Below are 25,088 nucleotides of genomic sequence, written 5' to 3' on the forward strand. Positions count from 1 at the left end.
ATACCCCACACCCCTCACTGTAACACTCTGATATACCCCACACCCCTCACTATAACACACTGATATACCCCACACCCCTCACTGTAACACACTGATATACCCCACATCCCTCACTATAACACACTGATATACCTCTCACCACTTACTGTGAGACTCTGACATGCCCCACACCTCTCACTGTCATCCTCTGATCGGATGATGGATTGTTTCCTACTCAGGAGCAACCTGGGCTCTCTCTTTTGGGTCATTTCATTTCCCAGATTCTAAGGGACACGTGTCATTTATGACATTTTTTTTTCCTTTTTTTTCCAGTGACATCAAAGCTACAGGAAGTGGAGCGAGTCTGAGAACTGAGTATGTGGAGCACGGATAATTAATTCCAGATCCAAGTGCGTTCCGAGGATCCATGTTGGTTGCAGGCCTCTCTCCGGCTGATGGATGTGGATGGCCCTGAATAACCTTTGGAAGGGAATCACCCCCATCCCAAGCACAACTGACACAACATTGAGGCTCCTGGTGACGTTGGCAGGAACATCAGGTCTCCGAGCACAACTGCAGCTGAGGCAGGCAGCGTAATGGTAAATTGTTGTTCAATCTACTGGCAGTGTGAAGCCTGTTCACTCCCATACTAGATCTGCTTTAGGAACAAGGCCACTCAGATTTGGCCTTTAACCTTGGAAGAAACGATGTTGTTTGTAACCCTTTACTTCTCATTGTTAACACTAACACAGCTAACCTTCAGCTTGTTCACGTTTAATTTCCTGCTGATGGCAGGAGTGTTACAATTCTCTGCTTCTTGGCACTGCCCAGTTTCATTAATATCATTTATACTCTAAGAGCACAGCAGTGATATACTTGTTATTCTTTACCGTACACAGGGATTGTGTTTGCAGACACAGGGGAGTATGCCTGTTGTTCTATCCCATGATACAAAGATGCAGTGTGTTTAATATTACATAGAGGCTTAAGTTGTAATGGATGTGAAAAATATTGTCAAATTTATTTCAATTTTTATGGACATACCTGGGAGATTCATTTAAATAGAGGTCATTGAAACTTCACTGTGTACGTTGGAGATTTCTTTTAAAAACAAGTCTTCCTCGGAATCATGGGGCTGGTGGGACGTCTGCGCTTTGCTATTGAAATAACTGTATGGAGGCTGGGTCCCATCACCAAGTCACCCTTTACTTACCAGTGTACAGTACACTGGCTGTGGCCAGCCAGCTCGAAGTCACTCCCTGAAATCTCCTGGTTATATATTTTTTCTTTTTTTAAAATCTCCTGTTGATACCCTTCTCCTATTCCTACTGAAATAACTGCACAGAGGCTGGTATTCTGTAACCAAGTCACCCTTTATTTACAACTGCACAGCACACTGTTACCTAGAGCCAGCTCAGAGTCAGTCCCTGAAGTCAGGAGATTCTAAGTCTCCTAGTTATATTTCTTTTCCTTTTCTAAATCTCCTGGTTAGATTGGTGAGCCAAGGCTTTCCTGATTAGCCCAGGTTAACAATCCCAATTGAGAACCTGGTATGTGGAGGAGCTGGTGTTGGACTGGGGTGGACAAAGTTAAAAATCCACAACACCAGGTTATAGTCCAACATGTTTATTTGGAAGCACTAGCTTTCAGCACGCTGCTCCTTTGTCAAGTAGCTAGTGGGGCAGGATCATAGGACACACGATCATAGTGTCATATATATATGTGGAGCTGACCTTATGTGCTGAATTCTCTGCTGGCATGTCCGTGACCAACAGTTCCAGGAGGCTGTGTATTGCTTAATGATGTTTGCAGCTTCCCAATCATTATCCCTGAATTTCCGAACAGACTCTATGCGTGTCCAGCCACTTTGAATGGACATCCACAATGATCAGGAAAGTAGGGCCTATGAAAGGACCGACATAGTTGACAAACAACCAAGTCCAGGGTTTACCTGGCCATTCCCACAAATGTTGGGGGTGCTACTGGTGGCAACGTTTGCCCTTGTTGGCACTCTGGGAACTGCCCCACCAATGTCAGCATTCAACCCTGGCCACCAGACATAGCTTTTTGCTGGCATCTTCATCTTGGAAACCTCTGGATGGTCCTGGTGGAGTTAGGCCAGTATTGGTGGTAACCTTGACTCTTGCTGCCCTCAGTAATATGCCATCCTCTACAGTGATCTGGTCTCACTGGGTCCAGTCCTGGTTGCAATGGCCTTTCTGGTTTTCCCATCACCACCAGCTGTTTCAGTCTTGTAAGGACAGGATCTTCTTGTGTCCACAGTCTGATATTGTCAGCCGTGACCGGAAGGGTGTCCAGAAAGTTTAAAACCAGAGCAGACTCTTCCAGGGGAGGCACCACCATTGGTGTATCTGCCAGCGAGTGGCTGCTCAGTGCATCTGTATCTGCCACTTGGCTTCCTGGATAGTTTTCTAACTTGTATTGTACACACAGACAATGAGGGCTCAATGCTGAATTCTATCAGAAGCTATAAGGAGCACCACCTTGTCTTCCTTCAGTAGCCCTAGCAGGGTTTTGTGACCTGTTACTATATAAATTCCCATCTGTAAAAGTACTGGTGGAACTTCCTCATACCAAAGGTAATCACTAAACCTTCCTTCTCTGTCGGGGCATGCTTGTGTTCAGCATCAGCCAGAATCCGGGAAGCATATGCTATCAGGCACTCTGCTCCAGCAGTTAGCCAACCCTACCCCCATCCCGTACAGAGAGGCATTGCATGTCAGCACCACCTCTCGTTTCCCATCAGAGAAGGCCAACACCTTAGATGATGAGAGCTGCTTCTTTTTCATTTCCCTAAAGGCTGCTTCTTCGCTTTGTGATCATTTCCAAGGCTGATCCTTTTCTAACAGCAGGTGTAAAGGTGCCCAGATGGAGGCCAGGTTACATATGAGTTTTCTGTAATAATTCACCAGCCCATGGAAGGACCTAACTCCTGTACAGATGTGGGAGCAGGGCTCCTTTGATTGCCCTCACCTTCTCTTCCAATGGGTGTAACCCAGCCTTGTTAATCCTGTAGCCCAAGTAGGTCTCTTCTAAGGCACACACCAGCCTGGGAGAAATGTTTAAGCACTATGTCCAGGTTCTCCAAGGGCTGTTGCTCTTCCCTGTTATTAGCACGTCATCCAGATAAATGGTGACCTGGGGTTGCCCTTGTAACATGTTCCCCATGGTCCGCTGGAAAAGGGCACAGTTTTGTAAATTGGTATAAACCCTTCTGGGTGTTAATTGGAGTGTACTTCTGGAACTCCTCATCCAGTCACAGTTATAGGTAGGTGTGGCTTTGTAAAGGACAGCCCCACCCTGCCACCTTTGCGTACAAGTCTTCTCTGTGAGGGATCAAGTATTTATCCAGCTGCGAGAAGGGGTTTAATGTTTGTTTGAAATCCTGCAGTGACGAACCGATCCATCAGTCTTCACAATCAGTCTGACCGATCCACAAACCGCTGGTTTGATGATTTCTTCATTCCCCAGCCTCCTGGTTTCTGTCCCTACTTTTGCCGGAAAGGCGAATGGCACTGGGCGGGCCTTGCAGAATCTCGGAATTGCTTCCTGGCCAACATGTAAGTTGGCTTTGGCTCCTTTGATAGTCTTTGAGGAGAAAGTGAGGTCTGCAGATGCTGGAGATCAGAGCTGAAAATGTGTTGCTGGAAAAGCGCAGCAGGTCAGGCAGCATCCAAGGAACAGGAGAATCGACGTTTCGGGCATAAGCCTGATAATTTGAGTGTACTTCTGGAACTCCTCATCCAGTCACAGTTATAGGTAGGTGTGGCTCATGTCCAGCTTTGTAAAGGACAGCCCCACCCGAAACGTCGATTCTCCTGTTTCCTGAAGAAGGGCTTATGCCCGAAACGTCGATTCTCCTGTTTCCTGAAGAAGGGCTTATGCCCGAAACGTCAATTCTCCTGTTCCCTGGATGCTGCCTGACCTGCTGCGCTTTTCCAGCAACACATTTTCAGCTCCTTTGATAGTCCCAAGGCCTTCCTGACCCTTTTATGGACTCAGCATTGTTACAGGTGAGGGAACGTAGTGATTGTGATGTGGTCAGCTAGGTGGATATCAGACAACACGAGTTCCCGGCTTGGCGCTGCTGAGCTAGTCCAATCAGGGAGCACTAGCTGACTTCACTTTTCTCACACTAGCATTGCCCTATCGGACTTTGTTTGTTCCTGGTTCCCTGGCCACATGGGGGCTTTTTCTCGTGGTGAAAATATTGAATAAAATTATTTTCACAATGGTGTCATTCAGCCCACCAAGTCCACACTATCCTCTGAACAGCATCCCACCCCATCTTTGTAATTCCATGTTTCCCATGGCTAACCCACCTAACCGACACATCCCTGCACACCATGGACAATTTAGCACGGCCAATCCAACTAACCTGCACATTTTTAGACTGTGGGAGGAAACTGGAATACCCAGAGAAAACCCACACAGACACGGGCAGAATCTGCAAGCTCCTCTCAAACAGTTACCTGGAGGGTTGAATTGAATGCAGGTCCCTGGCATTGTGAGGCAGCAGTGCTGACCACTGAACCACTGATATCTGCTCTTTGTGTAAGTTAACTAATGATTGCAGTTTCACTGAGTAATTTTTGTTTTGACTATAAATCCATATCTGTGTTTATTAAGAGACTTGGTTGATGGATCTTGTTGTTTTAAACCTGATATCGATGAGGTATTGAACTGGCAATATTGGTAATTGGAAAATATACTTTTATTTTATATTGCATCCTGTGGAATATGGGATCAGAGCAATGATGCACCCCCCAGACCTGGTCCAAACATCTGTACACAGAGACAATGTTTGCAGGAGTAAATGGGGAATATTCTCTTGATTCAAGGTGGTGCAGAGGGACAGATCAATGGGATTGAGGAAGGAACGCACATGGACGATGGAGTGAACAGCCTCCATTCCATACTGGTTATATTTCTCCAGTGAATACTTCTCCTTGTATTGAATATCTTAGTACAGTCAATATTGTATGTCCATAAACTGTTTTTGCTCTCTTTTCCTGCAGGTGATTTTGTGAAGATGTTTTTTGATGGGAGAGTGAAACTGCCTTTTTATCAGAAACAGGACACTCATGGCTGTGGGTGGACAAAGCAACAAAAGGTTTCATACAGAGATGGCCGGCTAATGGCCAGTGAAAGGTAAGCAGATAAATGTGGTGTGATCATAAGGAAGAAGAACAGGAGTAGGAGAGGAACAGGAGTAGGCCATCTGGCTCACTCAGCCTGCTCCGCCATTCAATAAGCTCATCGCTGATTGCTGGATCGGGGATCACAAATCAGTTTTAAACAGCTGATTGGCCAATCCCCAATGTGGGAAGGTATGGAGGTTTCAGACAGATATCACACGGTTCAGTGAGTGGGCACAATGAATGGGCACAGTGAGTGGGCACAGTGAGTGGGCACCGTGAGTGGGCACAATGAGTGGGCACAATGAGTGGGCACAGTGAGTGGGCACAGTGAGTGGGCACAATGAGTGGGCACAGTGAGTGGGCACAGTGAGTGGGCACAATGAGTGGGCACAGTGAGTGGGCACAATGAGTGGGCACAATGAATGGGCACATTGTGTTGGCACAGTGAGTGGGCACAGTGAGTGGGCACAGTGAGTGGGCACATTGTGTTGGCACAGTGAGTGGGCACAGTGAGTGGGCACAGTGAGTGGGCACAATGAGTGGGCACAGTGAATGGGCACATTGTGTTGGCACAGTGAGTGGGCACAGTGAGTGGGCACAGTGAGTGGGAACAGTGAGTGGGCACAATGAATGGGCACAATGAGTGGGCACATTGTGTTGGCACAGTGAATGGGCACAGTGAGTGGGCACAGTGAATGAGCAGATGGAGTACAACGTGGGGCGATGTAAAGTTTATCACTTTGGCAAAAAAAGAGTGACGACAGAATTTCTAAGCTGTAGCGGAATCCAGGTGTCCTGGTGTATGAGCCACTTAAAGTTAGTATGTACATGCAGCATGTAATCAAGGGGCTTTGCAGAATTAATGAATGGGAAGTGTTTTATGGATCAAATTAATTCTGTAATGATACCTTTAATCACAGTCAAAGCATTTTCAAAACTAACTAATTTGTCATCTTCAATACAAAAAGTAAATGAAATTCATTCTTTATCACTTTGGATATGACATCGTCATCGGGGAGGCCATATAAATCAGATTTGTCAATCTTGGATTCAGAATAATCTCTCTCCAAAACAAATCAACCCTGTCACCATCTCCCTTCAAAACAAACTGGCCCCTGGCCATCTACTGAATGGATCAGGAATGAATGAGATGATGAATGTTTGTGCATTCATTGCATCCCATAATTTGAAAACCATATAAAAATCAAACTGGGCAAGTCACAACTTTACATCCTTTTGTGAGGTAATTTCTGCACATCAGTCTTCCTTGTCTTCCCTCAGCATCATCCTTGAATGACTTGTTGAGACACACACACACCCAAAGGTTGATCTTTGAGCCTTATCACAGAGAGTGGTTAAGTGCTTGAGTGCATTGCCACGGGAGGCGGTGGAGACAGATGCAATAGCAGCGTTTAAGACGCATCTTGACAGAGACATAAATAGGCAGCGAATAGAGGGATATGGACCACATAGAGGCAAAAGCTTTTTCGTTTAGAAAGGTGTCACATGTCAGCACAGGCTTGGCGGGCCGAAGGGCCTGTCCCTGTACTGTTCTTCATTCTTTACAAATACGTTAATAAAGAAGCAATGGCAGATATTTAAAAGGATATTTCAGAATGCTTGCAATAACTACGTTCCTGCTATTAAGGAAAACTTCAAGGGGGGATGCACTGTCTGGGGGTATTTAAAATATTTATGGAAAGCATCAATCTTGAGAAGAAAGAGTATAACTGAGTGACAGGTTAGATGACTGGTCAGAATAAGAGAATGGCAGAGAATGATGATAAACTTAATCAAGACTAAAATAAATTGAAGCATAACAGGAAGCTTGCTTGGAATGTAGAAACTGAAAGTAAGAATTTCTCCAGGAATTTAAAAAGGAAAAGAATAAGCAACATGAATATTGGTCCTCTGGAGGGTGAGAATGTGGAGTTAGAAGTAGATGATAAGAAAACGAATCAGGATAATAAGGAATGGAATGGATCCATCAGACTGGGAAGTATCAAATCTCACCACAGTATCCGAGAAGGAAGGGAGGCAAAGCAGCAAGCATCAGGCCATTCTGTCCTGGGGTACATGTCATTACTGGGCACTTAGAAAACTCAAGGTAACTGGGAACAGGCACCATGGTTTGTGAAAGGAATTTCATATTTAATATATTTATTGGAATTCTTTGAAGGAGTTATGTGCTGTGGATAGAGGGGAGTCCACTGATGATCTGTACATAGGATTTTGACTATGTGATTATAAAAGGTTGCTTGCACAGGGTAAGACTCCCCTTCCCAACCCCTGGGAGCAGCCACCTAACCAGGAAACATGCTGGACCCTCAGGTGAGACTGAAACTTAAGGATTTCAAGTCCCTCCCTCCCCAGCATACTCCTGGCAAATGTCCAAACCATTGAGAACAAATGGATGAACTTAAAGCTAGACTCATCTTCCAAAGGTAATTGCTGTGTGCTGTTTACAAGAGACATGACTCAATCCTGCTCCACCTGACTGTGCCTTACAACCTGAGAGTTTCTCAGTTCACTGAATGGACTGCTCTGTGTCCTCGGCAAGGCTAGGGATGATGGGGTCTGACTCCCAATCAACACTTCCTGGTGCTCAGGTGGGACGCCCCTAGCCAGTTACTGCTCCCCAGGCCCTAGAGTCTCTTCCGGTAAAGTACTGTCCCTACTACCTGCTGCAGGCACCCACCTCCACTATCCTGTCAGGAAGTGAAGTAAGTTAAAAATCACACAACACCAGGTTACAGTCCAACAGGTTTATTTGGAAGCTCTAGCTTTCAGAGTGCTGCTCCTTCAGCGCGTGGTTGTGATTTTTAACTTTGTTCACCCCAGTCCAACACCGGCTCCTCCACATGACTACTGTTACAGACTGTAGTAGTAACTGTGTATAAGGCTGCATGTCAAAGAGATTAACCCGAGTGTTGCCCAACCAGAAACTAGGAATGAACCAGGAGATTCACTCCCTATTGAAGTCCAGGACTGAGGTGTTCAAGTCAGATGACCCTGACCTATAACAGGGAATCCAGGTATGACCTTTGTAAGGCCGTCAGAGGTGCCAAGAGGCAATATATGCTAATCTTGAGACCCAGTAACCACACAGACAGCCATTTATGGTTAGGCTTACATGGCATAACATGCTACAATATAAAGTCGAGTAGAATCACTGACAGCAATGCATCCCTTCCCGATGAGTTCAGTGTATTCTGTGCTGGTTTTATACAGAAGGTCAGTGAAATGATGCCACCTGCCCTGACAGCCTCGGATATACCTGTACCCACAGTCACCACCGCAGGGGGCAGATCGACCTTCTGGTGGGTGAACCCATGGACAGTGACTGGCCTGAACCGAGTGTCCGGCCGTGCACTCAGATCCTGTGTGGACCAGCTGGGGGAGTATTTGCAGACACCTTTAACCTCTCCTTTCTATAATGTCAGATTCCTACCCACTTCAAGAAGACCATTATCATCCCAGTGCCAAAGACATATCAGGCAGCCTGCCTTAGATTACATTAGATTCTCTTCGGTGTGGAAACAGGCCCTTCAGCCCAACAAGTCCACACCGACCCGCCAAAGCGTAACCCACCCATACCCCTACATTTACCCCTTACCTAACACTACGGGCAATTTAGCGTGGCCAATTCACCCTGACCTGCACATCTTTGGACTGTGGGAGGAAACCGGAGCACCCGGAGGAAACCCACACAGACACGGAGAGAATGTGCAAACTCCCCACAGTCAGTTGCCTGAAGCCAGAAGTGAACCTGGGTCCCTGGTGTTGTGAGGCAGCAGTGCTAACCAGTGAGCCAATGTGCCACCCCTTAATGACTACCGCCAGGTGGCTCTAACATCTATCATTCTGAAGCCCTTTGAGACTCATATCAACTCCAGCCTCCCAGATTACCTTTGCAATTCACATACTGGTGCAACAGATCCACAGCCAATGCCATCTCTGTGGCCCTACACTCACCCTGGAACATCTGGATAACAAGGATATCTACATCAGGCTCTTACATACTGACTACAGTTCTTCCAGTGACACCATCATTCCAAACAAACTCACCTCTAAACTCTGAGACCTAAGTCTCAGACCCCCCTCTGTAACTGGATCCTCAACTTCCTGACCCATACACCATAACCAGTAAGAGAAGGCACCAACCCTTCCCCCACAATAACCCTCAACACCGCTGCACAACAAGGCTGTGTACTTAGCCCCCTATTCTATTCCTTACAAACTCATGACTGTGTGGCCAATTTCTGTGTGGCCAAGTCCATTTACAAATTTGCTGACAATAATTTGATTTCAGATAGTCAACATGGTTTCATCAAGGGCAGGTCGTGTCTCACAAACCTCTGAGTTTTTTGAGAAGGTGACCAAGCATGTAGATAAAAGAAGGCAGTGAGTGGTGGTTGATGGAAAATATTCAGCCTGGAGTTCGGTTACTAGTGGTGTGCCACAAGGATCTGTTTTGGGACCACTGCTGTTTGTCATGTTTATAAATGACTCAGACGCAGGCATAGGTGGATGGATTAGTCAATTTACAGATGACACTAAAGTCGGTGGCGTAGTGGACAGTGTGGAAGAATGTTACAGGTTGCAGGGGGACTTGGATAAACTGCAGAATTGGACTGAGAGGTGGCAAATGGAGATCAATGCAGCTAAATCTGAGGTGACGCACTTTGGGAAGAATAACAGGAAGGCAGAGTACTGGGTCAGTGTGGATGTACAGAGGGACCTTGGAGTCCATGTACATAGATCCCTGAAAGTTGCCACCCAGGTGGATAGTGCTGTTAAGAAGGTATACAGTGTGTTAGGTTTCATTGGTAGAGGGATTGAGTTCCGGAGCCGCAATATCATGCTGCAACTATACAAAACGCTGGTGCGGCCGCATTTGGAATATTGTGTACAGTTCTGGTCTGCATATTTTGGGAAGGATGTGGAAGCATTGGAAAAGATGCAGAGGAGATTTACCAGGATATTGCCTGTTCAGGAGGGAAGGTCTTATGAGAAAAGGCTGAGAGACTTGAACCTGTTCTCATTGGCAAGAAGAAGGCTAAGTGAGGATTTGATAGGGACATACAAGATGATCAGAGGATTAAATAGGGTAGACAGTGAAAGTCTTTTTCCTAGGATGATGTCGTCAGCGTGTATGAGCGGGCATAGCTACAAATTGAAGGGTGATAGATTTAAGACAGATGTCAGAGGCAGGTTCTTTACTCAGAGAGTGGTAAGGGCGTGGAATGCCCTGCCTGCTAATGTAGTCAACTCAGCCACATTAGGGAGATTTAAACAATCCTTGGATAAGCACATGGATGATGATGGGATAGTGTAGGGGGACGAGCTGAGAATAGTTCACAGGTTGGCGCAACATCGAGGGCCGAAGGGCCTATTCTGCGCTGTATTGTTCTATGTTCTGTGTCCTATTAACATTGTAGAATGGATCTCAAACAACGATGAGACAGAGTACAGGAAGGAGATTGAGTGCTTAGCTGCATGGTGCAAAGATAAGAATCTCTCCATCAACATCAACAAAATGAAAGAGCTGGTCATTGACTTCAGGAAGTGGAGTGGAGGGCACGGTCCTGTCTGCATCAATGCAGCTGAGGTGGAGATGAACGAGAGCGTCAAGTTGCTGGGAGTGATGATCAGAAACAGTCTGTCCTGGTGCACCCACGTTGACACCATGGTCAAGAAAGCACAGCAACATCTCGACTTCCTCAGGAAGCTAAAGAAATTCAGCATCTCCACAATGATTCAGCATGTCCACAATGACTCTTAACAATTTGTATAAATGCACTATAGAAAGCAACCTCTCTTGGTGCATCACAGTGTGGTATAGGAACTGGTCTGCCCAAGATTGCAAGAATCTATAGAGAGTCATGAACACAGCCCAGTCCATCACGCAATCCAGCCTCCTATCCATTGACTCCACCTACACTTCCCGCTGCCTCGGGAGAGCAACCGACATCATCAAAGACCCCTCTCACCCCTGTTATAATCTCTTGCACCCTCTTTTGTCAAGCAGAAGATATCCAAGTTTGAATACACGCAGACACAGGTTCAAGACCAGCTTCTTCCCTGCTGTTATCAGACATTTCAACAGACCTCTCAAATATTAGTCCTGATTGGCACAGGTGGCATGGTGGCTCAGTGGTTAGCACTGCTGCCTCACAGCGCCAGGGACCCGGGTTCAATTCCAGTCTTGCATGACTGTCTGTGTGGAGTTTGCATATTCTCCCTGTGTCTGTGTGGGTTTCCTCCCACATTCCAAAGATGTGCAGGCCATGCTAAATTGCCCATAGTGTCAGGTGCATTAGTTAGGGATAAATATAGGGTAGGGGAATACATCTGGGTGAGTTATTCTTCAGAGGTCAGTGTGGACTTGTTGGGTTGAAGGGTCTGTTTCCATACTGTAGGGAATCTAATCTAATATCTCTCTTTGCACTTCCTCTGAAGCTGTAACACTGGATTCTGCACTCTGTTCTGCTACCCTGATGCGTTTTGTAGGTTATGATTTGCCTGACGAGCACAAAACAACACTTTTTACTCGGTACATGTGACAGCAATAAATTAATCAATCAATCAATTTTGAGCTCATGGTGCAGTTAAATATTGACATGGATAGAAGATTGGCTGGTTGGCAGAAAACAGAGTATACATAAATGGGTCTTTTTAGATTGACAAGATGTGCTAAGCAGGGTTCTGCAGAGCTCTGTACTGATTCCTTAACTTTTTACTATTTATATTCTTGACTTAAACAGAAAATAACTGCAAAATTCTGAAATACAAAGGGATCTAGTTGTTCAGTACTCGAGTCACGGAAAGGTAATATGTAGGCACAGACACTGAGTAAGAAAGTTAATGGAAAGCTATGCTTTATTATCCAAGAGTTGAACATAAAAAGTAAGTGATGCCATGCTTCAGTAATACAGTTGTCTGATGAAGGAGCAGTGCTCCAAAAGCTTTATTGTCAAATAAACCTGTTGGACTATAGCCTGGTGTTATGTGACTTCTGACTCAGTTATACAGGACTTTGGTGAGACCACATCTCCAGTATGATGTGCAGCTTTCATCTCCTTACTGAAGGGAAAATATAAATGTGTTGGATGCTGTTGAGAGGAAGTTTCTAGATTAATAACCAGAATGTCTTATGAGCAAAGATTGAACAAATTGGGCTTGTTTTCACTGGAAGGTAAAAGAGTGAAGGACTGTAATTCTGTCTCAGAATTGTTGGAGATGGGTGCATTGGGTATTCTGAAGACAGAGGTGGATAGGTAGGGGAACCAGGTTGTTAGCGAGAGATGGGAAAGTGGATTTTGGAACACTAACATCAGCCACGATCTAATGGATTGGCAGAGAAGCTTCAGGGGCTCAATGCCCCCCTCTTATTCCTAATTCATACCTATGGACATGCCCAAAAGAATCCAACAGTGACTTTGGTTTTCCACCTGGGTTTATATTTGAGAATTGCCATGGGATTTAATTTTGTTGCTTTTGCTGTGCAGCCTAATATCACAATCTGATATCCTGTGGTTTCCATGAGATTATTTTTGAACCTTTTCACTCCACCAGCCAGGCACTGGGCGTATCAGAATTCATGGATGGCTTCTCCTCATTGATGATGGGGTAAAACCTGTGCTGGAGTTTTTGTTGCTGTGTGATAGTGAGTTGCTGGTAACAAACAAAGAGACCTTGGAGTGCAGGTTCAAAGCTCCTTGAAAGTGGAGTCGCAGGTAGATAGGATAGTGAAGAAGGCGTTTGGTATGCTTTCCTTTATTGGTCAAGAGTATTGAGTAAAGGAGTTGGGAGGTCATGTTGCGGCTGTACAGGACATTGGTTAGGCCACTGTTGGAATATTGCAATTCTGGTCTCCTTCCTATCGGAAAGAATTTGTGAAACTTGAAAGGGTTCAGAAAAGATTTACAAGGATGTTGCCAGGGATTTGAGCTACAGGGAGAGGCTGAACAGGATGGGGCTGTTTTCCCTGGAGCGTCGGAGGCTGAGGGGTGACGTTATAGAGGTTTACAAAATTATGAGGGACATGAATAGGGTAAATAGACAAGGGGTCAGGGAGTCCAGAACTAGAGGGCATAGGTTTAGGGTGAGAGGGGAAATATATAAAAGGGACCTAAGGGGCAAGGTTTTCACACAGAGGGTGGTATGGGTATGAAATGAGCTGCCAGAGGAAGTGGAGGAGGCTGGTACAATTGCAACATTTAAGAGGCATTTGGATGGGTATATGAATAGGAAGGTTTGGAGGGTTATGGGCCGGGTATTGGAAGGTGAGACTAGATTGGGTTGGGATATCTGGTCGACATGGATGGGTTGGACTGAAGGGTCTGTTTCCATGTTGTACATCTCTATGACTCTATGACTGGCCATTTTGGCATCAGGATCTTCGGTAGCCCTTGAGGTCCTTGGTTCTCTGAAGAAGACAGTTTTTCAGGAGTGACTCCACCAAATAGCTGCTGCTCTGAAATCTTTGTTGGAATCTGTTTAACTTGTTGCACATATGGGCCAGTGAACATACTGCATTTGGTATGACAATCACTTTGATGGTTTGAGGAGCCTGTCCTATGGATGCTCCCTGAGATGAGGCCAGTGGCTGGTGCCTATTCTCATTCTGCCTTTGGTCTTTCAGGTACCTTCTTCAGAGCTGGTGCACAGGAAGATCCCAACAACAACAGTCCCAGGCAGACAGCTACCGCACCGGACAAAAACACACACACACATCCTCAAACATACAATATCCAGAGCGAGAGAGATCTATACAGACAGATCCCACACTGACAGACACTGCAGAGATCAATCCCATCTAGATCAGTACCAGATAGCTCGATCCTGGTCTCATGTAATATTGGAATTTAGTCTCATTTGTCGTGTGGTGACTGAGACTTCTTCCCTTATTTTCCCAGGTTGCTGGAGATGCTGAACCAGGTGAGGCTGGTCGACCTGGAGACCTGGCTGTGCACCCCATCCCCAGTGTTACCACGGCAGCAGCGCACCCCTCGACATCTTACACGGCCAAAAGTCAGCATGGATCCAACGGAGAGGTAATGGTCAACACCAAACACCTGGTCCCAAACAGCAGCTCCACATTACCCCATTACATACAATAGCCGTGCGGCACTCCCTCAGCACTGACCCTCCGACAGTGCGGCACTCCCTCAGCACTGACCCTCCGACAGTGCGGCACTCCCTCAGCACTGACCCTCCGACAGTGCGGCACTCCCTCAGCACTGACCCTCCGACAGTGCGGCACTCCCTCAGCACTGACCCTCCGACAGTGCGGCACTCCCTCAGCACTGACCCTCCGACAGTGCGACACTACCTCAGCACTGACCCTCCGACAGTGCGGCACTCACTCAGCACTGACCCTCCGACAGTGCGGCACTCACTCAGCACTGACCCTCCGACAGTGCGGCACTCCCTCAGCACTGACCCTCCGACAATGCGGCACTCCCTCAGCACTGAACCTCCGACAGTGCGGCACTCCCTCAGCACTGACCCTCCGACAGTGCGGCACTTCCTCAGCACCGACCCTCCGACAGTGCGGCACTCCCTCAGCACCGACCCTCCGACAGTGCGGCACTCCCTCAGCACCGACCCTCCGACAGTGCGGCACTCCCTCAGCACTGACCCTCCGACAGTGCGGCACTCACTCAGCACTGACCCTCCGACAGTGCGGCACTCCCTCAGCGCTGACCCTCCGACAGTGCGGCACTCCCTCAGCACTGACCCTCCGACAGTGCGGCACTCACTCAGCACTGACCCTCCGACAGTGCGGCACTCACTCAGCACTGACCCTCCGACAATGCGGCACTCCCTCAGCACTGACCCTCCGACAGTGCGGCACTCCCTCAGCACTGACCCTCCGACAGTGCGGCACTTCCTCAGCACCGACCCTCCGACAGTGCGGCACTCCCTCAGCACCGACCCTCCGACAGTGCGGCACTCCCTCAGAACCGACCCTCCGACAGTGCGGCACTCCCTCAGCACCGACCCTCCGACAGTGCGGCACTCCCTCAGCACCGACCCTCCGACAGTGCGGCACTCCCTCAGCACCGACCCTCCGACAGTGCGGCACTCCCTCAGCACCGAGCCTCCGACAGTGCGGCACTCCCTCAGCACTGACCCTCCGACAGTGCGGCACTCCCTCAGCACCGACCCTCCGACAGTGCGGCACTCCCTCAGCACCGACCCTCCGACAGTGCGGCACTCCCTCAGCACCGAGCCTCCGACAGTGCGGCACTCCCTCAGCACCGACCCTCCGACAGTGCAGCACTCCCTCAGCACCGACCCTCCGACAGTGCGGCACTCCCTCAGCACCGACCCTCCGACAGTGCGGCACTCCCTCAGCACTGACCCTCCGACAGTGCCCACTCCCTCAGCGCTGACCGTCCGACAGTGCGGCGCTCCCTCAGCACTGACCCTCTGACAGTGCGGCACTCCCTCAGCACTGACCCTCCGACAGTGCGGCACTCCCTCAGCACCGACCCTCCGACAGTGCGGCACTCCCTCAGCACCGACCCTCCGACAGTGCGGCACTCCCTCAGCACCGACCCTCCGACAGTGCGGCACTCCCTCAGCACCGACCCTCCGACAGTGCGGCACTCCCTCAGCACCGACCCTCCGACAGTGCGGCACTCCCTCAGCACCGACCCTCCGACAGTGCGGCACTCCCTCAGCACCGAGCCTCCGACAGTGCGGCACTCCCTCAGCACTGACCCTCCGACAGTGCGGCACTCCCTCAGCACCGACCCTCCGACAGTGCGGCACTCCCTCAGCACCGACCCTCCGACAGTGCGGCACTCCCTCAGCACCGAGCCTCCGACAGTGCGGCACTCCCTCAGCACCGACCCTCCGACAGTGCAGCACTCCCTCAGCACCGACCCTCCGACAGTGCGGCACTCCCTCAGCACCGACCCTCCGACAGTGCGGCACTCCCTCAGCACTGACCCTCCGACAGTGCCCACTCCCTCAGCGCTGACCGTCCGACAGTGCGGCGCTCCCTCAGCACTGACCCTCTGACAGTGCGGCACTCCCTCAGCACTGACCCTCCGACAGTGCGGCACTCCCTCAGCACTGACCCTCCGACAGTGCGGCACTCCCTCAGCACTGAGCCTCCGACAGTGCGGCACTCCCTCAGCACCGACCCTCCGACAGTGCAGCACTCCCTCGGCACTGACCCTCCGACAGTGCGGCACTCCCTCAGCACCGACCCTCCGACAGTGCACACTCCCTCAGCACTGACCCTCTGACAGTGCGGCACTCCCTCAGCACCGACCCTCCGACAGTGCGGCACTCCCTCAGCACTGACCCTCTGACAGTGCAGCACTCCCTCAGCACTGACCCTCCGACAGTGCCCACTCCCTCAGCACCGACCCTCCGACAGTGCGGCACTCCCTCAGCACCGAGCCTCCGACAGTGCGGCACTCCCTCAGCACCGACCCTCCGACAGTGCGGCACTCCCTCAGCACCGACCCTCCGACATTGCGGCACTTCCTCAGCACCGACCCTCCGACAGTGCGGCACTCCCTCAGCACTGACCCTCCGACAGTGCCCACTCCCTCAGCGCTGACCGTCCGACAGTGCGGCGCTCCCTCAGCACTGACCCTCTGACAGTGCGGCACTCCCTCAGCACTGACCCTCCGACAGTGCGGCACTCCCTCAGCACCGACCCTCCAACAGTGCAGCACTCCCTCAGCACCGAGCCTCCGACAGTGCGGCACTCCCTCAGCACCGACCCTCCGACAGTGCGGCACTCCCTCAGCACCGACCCTCCGACAATGCGGCACTCCCTCAGCACCGGCCCTCCGACAGTGCGGCACTCCCTCAGCACCGAGCCTCCGACAGTGCAGCACTCCCTCAGCACTGACCCTCCGACAGTGCGGCACTCCCTCAGCACTGACCCTCCGACAGTGCACACTCTCTCGGCACTGACCCTACGACAGTGCGGCAGTCCCTCGGCACCGACCCTCCGACAGTGCAGCACTCTCTCGGCACTGACCCTCCGACAGTGCGGCACTCCCTCAGCACCAACCCTGCGACAGTGCGGCACTCCCTCAGCACCGACCCTCCGACAGTGCGGCACTCCCTCAGCACTGACCCTCCGACAGTGCACACTCCATCAGAACTGACCCTCCGACAGTGCACACTCCCTCAGCACTGACCCTCCGACAGTGCACACTCCCTCAGCGCTGACCCTCCGACAGTGCACACTCCCTCAGCACCGACCCTCCGACAGTGCAGCACTCCCTCAGCACTGACCCTCTGACAGTGCAGCACACCCTCAGCACTGACCCTCCGACAGTGCCCACTCCCTCAGCACTGACCCTCCGACAGTGCGGCACTCCCTCAGCACTGACCCTCCGACAGTGCGGCACTCCCTCAGCACCGACCCTCCGACAGTGCGGCACTCCCTCAGCACTGACCCTCCGACAGTGCAGCACACCCTCAGCACCTACCCTCCGACAGTGCGGCACTCCCTCAGCACCGAGCCTCTGACAGTGCGGCACTCCCTCAGCACTGACCCTCCGACAGTGCAGCTCTCCCTCAGCACCGACCCTCCGACAGTGCGGCACACCCTCAGCACCTACCTCCGACAGTGCAGCACTCCCTCGGCACTGACCCTCCGACAGTGCGGCACTCCCTCAGCACCGAGCCTCTGACAGTGCAGCACTCCCTCGGCACTGACCCTCTGACAGTGCGGCACTCCCTCGGCACCGACCCTCCGACAGTGCGGCACTCCCTCAGCACTGACCCTCTGACAGTGCAGCACTCCCTCAGCACTGACCCTCCGACAGTGCGGCACTCCCTCAGCACCGACCCTCCGACAGTGCGGCACTCCCTCAGCACTGACCCTCCGACAGCGCAGCTCTCCCTCAGCACCGACCCTCCGACAGTGCAGCACACCCTCAGCACCTACCCTCCGACAGTGCGGCACTCCCTCAGCAACGAGCCTCCGACAGTGCGGCACTCCCTCAGCACTGACCCTCCGACAGTGTAGCACTCCCTCAGCACCGACCCTCCGACAGTGCAGCACTCCCTCGGCACTGACCCTCCGACAGTGCGGCACTCCCTCAGCACTGACCCTCCGACAGTGCGGCACTCCCTCATCACTGACCCACCGACAGTGCGGCACTCCCTCAGCACTGACCCTCCGACAGTGCGGCACTCCCTCAGCACCGACCCTCCGACAGTGCGGCACTCCCTCAGCACCGACCCTCCGATAGTGCGGCATTCCCTCAGCACCGACCCTCCGACAGTGCGGCACTCCCTCAGCACCGAGCCTCCGACAGTGCGGCACACCCTCAGCACCGACCCTCCGACAGTGCAGCACTCCCTCGGCACTGACCCTCCGACAGTGCGGCACTCCCTCAGCACCGACCCTCCGACAGTGCAGCACTCCCTCAGCACTGACCCTCCGACAGTGCACACTCCCTCAGCACTGACCCTCTGACAGTGCGGCACACCCTCAGCACCGACCCTCCGACAGTGCGGCACTCTTTCAGCACTGACCCTATGACAGTGCAGCACTCCCTCAGCACTGACCCTCCGACAGTGCCCACTCCCTCAGCACCGACCGTCCGACAGTGCGGCACTCCCTCAGCACCGAGCCTCCGACAGTGCGGCACTCCCTCAGCACCGACCCTCCGACAGTGCGGCACTCCCTCAGCACCGACCCTCCGACATTGCGGCACTCCCTCAGCACCGACCCTCCGACAGTGCGGCACTCCCTCAGCACTGACCCTCCGACAGTGCCCACTCCCTCAGCGCTGACCGTCCGACAGTGCGGCGCTCCCTCAGCACTGACCCTCTGACAGTGCGGCACTCCCTCAGCACTGACCCTCCGACAGTGCGGCAATCCCTCAGCACCGACCCTCCAACAGTGCAGCACTCCCTCAGCACCGAGCCTCTGACAGTGCGGCACTCCCTCAGCACCGACCCTCCGACAGTGCGGCACTCCCTCAGCACCGACCCTCCGACAGTGCGGCACTCCCTCAGCACCGACCCTCCGACAGTGCGGCACTCCCTCAGCACCGAGCCTCCGACAGTGCGGCTCTCCCTCAGCACTGACCCTCCGACAGTGCACACTCCCTCAGCACTGACCCTCCGACAGTACACACTCCCTCAGCACTGACCCTCTGACAGTGCACACTCGCTCAGCGCTGACCCTCCGACAGTGCCCACTCCCTCAGCACTGACCCTCCGACAGTGCCCACTCCCTCAGCACTGACCCTCCGATATTGCGGCACTCCCTCAGCACTGACCCTCCGACAGTGCGGCACTCCCTCAGCACTGACCCTCCGACAGTGCACACTCCCTCAGCACTGACCCTCCGACAGTGCACACTCCCTCAGCACTGACCCTCCGACAGTGCACACTCCCTCAGCGCTGACCCTCCGACAGTGCGGCACTCCCTCAGCACTGACCCTCCGACAATGCGGCACTCCCTCAGCACCGACCCTCCGACAGTGCGGCACTCCCTCAGCACTGACACTCCGACAGTGCAGCTCTCCCTCAGCACCGACCCTCCGACAGTGCAGCACACCCTCAGCACCTACCCTCCGACAGTGCAGCACTCCCTCAGCACCGAGCCTCCGACAGTGCGGCACTCCCTCAGCACTGACCCTCCGACAGTGTAGCACTCCCTCAGCACCGACCCTCCGACAGTGCAGCACTCCCTCGGCACTGACCCTCCGACAGTGCGGCACTCCCTCAGCACCGACCCTCCGACAGTGCGGCACTCCCTCAGCACCGACCCTCCGAGGGTGCGGCACTCCCTCAGCACTGACCCTCCGACAGTGCAGCTGTCCCTCAGCACCGACCCTCCGAGAGTGCAGCACACCCTCAGCACCTACCCTCCGACAGTGCGGCACTCCCTCAGCACCGAGCCTCCGACAGTGCGGCACTCCCTCAGCACTGACCCTCCGACAGTGCGGCACTCCCTCAGCACCGAGACCCTCTGACAGTGCGGCGCTCCCTCAGCACCGACCCTCCGACAGTGCGGCACGCCCTCAGCACCGAGCCTCCGACAGTGCGGCACTCCCTCAGCACCGACCCTCCGACAGTGCGGCACTCCCTCAGCACTGACCCTCCGACAGTGCCCACTCCCTCAGCGCTGACCGTCCGACAGTGCGGCGCTCCCTCAGCACTGACCCTCTGACAGTGCGGCACTCCCTCAGCACTGACCCTCCGACAGTGCGGCAATCCCTCAGCACCGACCCTCCAACAGTGCAGCACTCCCTCAGCACCGAGCCTCCGACAGTGCGGCACTCCCTCAGCACCTACCCTCCGACAGTGTGGCACTCCCTCAGCACCGACGCTCCGAGGGTGCGGCACTCCCTCAGCACTGACCCTCCGAGGGTGCGGCACTTCCTCAGCACCGACCCTCCGACAGTGCGGCACTCCCTCAGCACCGACCCTCTGACAGTGCAGCACTCCCTCAGCACCTACCCTCTGACAGTGCCCACTCCCTCAGCACCTCTCCTCCGACAGTGCCCAATCCCTCAGCACTGACCCTCCGAAAGTGCGGCACTCCCTCAGCACCTACCCTCGGACAGTGCCCACTCCCTCAGCACTGACCCACTGACAGTGTGGCACTCCCTCAGCACTGACCCACTGACAGTGCGGCACTCCCTCAGCACCTCCCCTCCGACAGTGCCCACTCCCTCAGCACTGACCCACTGACAGTGTAGCGCTCCCTCAGCACTGACCCACTGACAGTGCCAACTCCCTCAGCACCTGCCCTCCGACAGTGCCCACTCACTCAGCAATGACCCACTGACAGTGCGGCACTCCCTCAGCACTGACCCTCCGACAGTGCGGCACTCCCTCAGCACTGACCCTCCGACAGTGCGGCACTCCCTCAGTACTGACCCTCCGACAGTGCGGCACTCCCTCAGCACTGACCCTCCGACAGTGCGGCACTCCCTCAGCACCGACCCTCCGACAGTGCGGCACTCCCTCAGCACCGACCCTCCGACAGTGCGGCACTCCCTCAGCACCGACCCTCCGACAGTGCGGCACTCCCTCAGCACCGACGCTCTGACAGTGCGGCACTCCCTCAGCACCGACCCTCCGATAGTGCGGCATTCCCTCAGCACCGACCCTCCGACAGTGCGGCACTCCCTCAGCACCGACCCTCCGACAGTGCAGCACTCCCTCAGCACCGAGCCTCCGACAGTGCGGCACTCCCTCAGCACTGACCCTCCGACAGTGCGGCACTCCCTCAGCACTGACCCTCCGACAGTGCGGCACTCCCTCAGCACCGAGCCTCCGACAGTGCGGCACTCCCTCAGCACCGACCCTCCGACAGTGCAGCACTCCCTCGGCACTGACCCTCCGACAGTGGTCCACTCCCTCAACACCGACCCTCCGACAGTGCAGCACTCCCTCAGCACTGACCCTCCGACAGTGCACACTCCCTCAGCACTGACCCTCTGACAGTGCGGCACACCCTCAGCACCGACCCTCCGACAGTGCGGCACTCCCTCAGCACTGACCCTATGACAGTGCAGCACTCCCTCAGCACTGACCCTCCGACAGTGCCCACTCCCTCAGCACCGACCGTCCGACAGTGCGGCACTCCCTCAGCACCGAGCCTCCGACAGTGCGGCACTCCCTCAGCACCGACCCTCCGACAGTGCGGCACTCCCTCAGCACCGACCCTCCGACATTGCGGCACTCCCTCAGCACCGACCCTCCGACAGTGCGGCACTCCCTCAGCACTGACCCTCCGACAGTGCCCACTCCCTCAGCGCTGACCGTCCGACAGTGCGGCGCTCCCTCAGCACTGACCCTCTGACAGTGCGGCACTCCCTCAGCACTGACCCTCCGACAGTGCGGCAATCCCTCAGCACCGACCCTCCAACAGTGCAGCACTCCCTCAGCACCGAGCCTCCGACAGTGCGGCACTCCCTCAGCACCGACCCTCCGACAGTGCGGCACTCCCTCAGCACCGACCCTCCGACAGTGCGGCACTCCCTCAGCACCGACCCTCCGACAGTGCGGCACTCCCTCAGCACCGAGCCTCCGACAGTGCGGCTCTCCCTCAGCACTGACCCTCCGACAGTGCACACTCCCTCAGCGCTGACCCTCCGACAGTGCCCACTCCCTCAGCACTGACCCTCCGACAGTGCCCACTCCCTCAGCCCTGACCCTCCGACAGTGCCCACTCCCTCAGCACTGACCCTCCGACAGTGCCCACTCCCTCAGCACTGACCCTCCGATATTGCGGCACTCCCTCAGCACTGACCCTCCGACAGTGCGGCACTCCCTCAGCACCGACCCTCCGACAGTGCGGCACTCCCTCAGCACCGACCCTCCGACAGTGCGGCACTCCCTCAGCACCGACCCTCCGACAGTGCGGCACTCCCTCAGCACCGACCCTCTGACAGTGCGGCACTCCCTCAGCACCGACCCTCCGATAGTGCGGCATTCCCTCAGCACCGACCCTCCGACAGTGCGGCACTCCCTCAGCACTGACCCTCCGACAGTGCACACTCCCTCAGCACTGACCCTCCGACAGTGCACACTCCCTCAGCGCTGACCCTCCGACAGTGCGGCACTCCCTCAGCACTGACCCTCCGACAATGCGGCACTCCCTCAGCACCGACCCTCCGACAGTGCGGCACTCCCTCAGCACTGACACTCCGACAGTGCAGCTCTCCCTCAGCACCGACCCTCCGACAGTGCAGCACACCCTCAGCACCTACCCTCCGACAGTGCAGCACTCCCTCAGCACCGAGCCTCCGACAGTGCGGCACTCCCTCAGCACTGACCCTCCGACAGTGTAGCACTCCCTCAGCACCGACCCTCCGACAGTGCAGCACTCCCTCGGCACTGACCCTCCGACAGTGCGGCACTCCCTCAGCACCGACCCTCCGACAGTGCGGCACTCCCTCAGCACCGACCCTCCGAGGGTGCGGCACTCCCTCAGCACTGACCCTCCGACAGTGCAGCTGTCCCTCAGCACCGACCCTCCGAGAGTGCAGCACACCCTCAGCACCTACCCTCCGACAGTGCGGCACTCCCTCAGCACCGAGCCTCCGACAGTGCGGCACTCCCTCAGCACTGACCCTCCGACAGTGCGGCACTCCCTCAGCACCGAGACCCTCTGACAGTGCGGCGCTCCCTCAGCACCGACCCTCCGACAGTGCGGCACGCCCTCAGCACCGAGCCTCCGACAGTGCGGCACTCCCTCAGCACCGACCCTCCGACAGTGCGGCACTCCCTCAGCACTGACCCTCCGACAGTGCCCACTCCCTCAGCGCTGACCGTCCGACAGTGCGGCGCTCCCTCAGCACTGACCCTCTGACAGTGCGGCACTCCCTCAGCACTGACCCTCCGACAGTGCGGCAATCCCTCAGCACCGACCCTCCAACAGTGCAGCACTCCCTCAGCACCGAGCCTCCGACAGTGCGGCACTCCCTCAGCACCTACCCTCCGACAGTGTGGCACTCCCTCAGCACCGACGCTCCGAGGGTGCGGCACTCCCTCAGCACTGACCCTCCGAGGGTGCGGCACTTCCTCAGCACCGACCCTCCGACAGTGCGGCACTCCCTCAGCACCGACCCTCTGACAGTGCAGCACTCCCTCAGCACCTACCCTCTGACAGTGCCCACTCCCTCAGCACCTCTCCTCCGACAGTGCCCAATCCCTCAGCACTGACCCTCCGAAAGTGCGGCACTCCCTCAGCACCTACCCTCGGACAGTGCCCACTCCCTCAGCACTGACCCACTGACAGTGTGGCACTCCCTCAGCACTGACCCACTGACAGTGCGGCACTCCCTCAGCACCTCCCCTCCGACAGTGCCCACTCCCTCAGCACTGACCCACTGACAGTGTAGCGCTCCCTCAGCACTGACCCACTGACAGTGCCAACTCCCTCAGCACCTGCCCTCCGACAGTGCCCACTCCCTCAGCAATGACCCACTGACAGTGCGGCACTCCCTCAGCACTGACCCTCCGACAGTGCGGCACTCCCTCAGCACTGACCCTCCGACAGTGCGGCACTCCCTCAGTACTGACCTTCCGACAGTGCGGCACTCCCTCAGCACTGACCCTCCGACAGTGCGGCACTCCCTCAGCACCGACCCTCCGACAGTGCGGCACTCCCTCAGCACCGACCCTCCGACAGTGCGGCACTCCCTCAGCACCGACCCTCCGACAGTGCGGCACTCCCTCAGCACCGACCCTCTGACAGTGCGGCACTCCCTCAGCACCGACCCTCCGATAGTGCGGCATTCCCTCAGCACCGACCCTCCGACAGTGCGGCACTCCCTCAGCACCGACCCTCCGACAGTGCAGCACTCCCTCAGCACCGAGCCTCCGACAGTGCGGCACTCCCTCAGCACTGACCCTCCGACAGTGCGGCACTCCCTCAGCACTGACCCTCCGACAGTGCGGCACTCCCTCAGCACCGAGCCTCCGACAGTGCGGCACTCCCTCAGCACCGACCCTCCGACAGTGCAGCACTCCCTCGGCACTGACCCTCCGACAGTGGTCCACTCCCTCAACACCGACCCTCCGACAGTGCAGTACTCCCTCAGCACTGACCCTCCGACAGTGCACACTCCCTCAGCACTGACCCTCTGACAGTGCGGCACACCCTCAGCACCGACCCTCCGACAGTGCGGCACTCCCTCAGCACTGACCCTATGACAGTGCAGCACTCCCTCAGCACTGACCCTCCGACAGTGCCCACTCCCTCAGCACCGACCCTCCGACAGTGCGGCACTCCCTCAGCACCGACCCTCCGACATTGCGGCACTCCCTCAGCACCGACCCTCCGACAGTGCGGCACTCCCTCAGCACTGACCCTCCAACAGTGCAGCACTCCCTCAGCACCGAGCCTCCGACAGTGCGGCACTCCCTCAGCACCGACCCTCCGACAGTGCGGCACTCCCTCAGCACCGACCCTCCGACAGTGCGGCA

General features: G+C 54.8%; 1 protein-coding gene across 1 annotated transcript in view; it reads left to right on the forward strand.

The window, feature by feature from the left end:
- The first annotated feature begins 273 nt into the window (after positions 1–273).
- LOC122546823 (ankyrin repeat and fibronectin type-III domain-containing protein 1-like) overlaps positions 274–25,088 on the forward strand; it is a 513,035-nt gene continuing 488,220 nt past the window's right edge. Inside the window, exons 1-3 of the mRNA XM_088000787.1 lie at positions 274–578; positions 5,019–5,151; positions 14,063–14,200. Coding sequence (XP_087856913.1) covers positions 5,033–5,151; positions 14,063–14,200 — 257 coding nt within the window. The 5' untranslated portion in view covers positions 274–578; positions 5,019–5,032. The remainder of the gene's footprint in view (positions 579–5,018; positions 5,152–14,062; positions 14,201–25,088) is intronic.

The sequence above is a fragment of the Chiloscyllium plagiosum genome, unplaced genomic scaffold, assembly GCF_037043375.1.
Source record: "Chiloscyllium plagiosum isolate Xiang-an unplaced genomic scaffold, Cpla_swu_hap1 HiC_scaffold_25, whole genome shotgun sequence".
NCBI lineage: Eukaryota > Metazoa > Chordata > Chondrichthyes > Orectolobiformes > Hemiscylliidae > Chiloscyllium > Chiloscyllium plagiosum.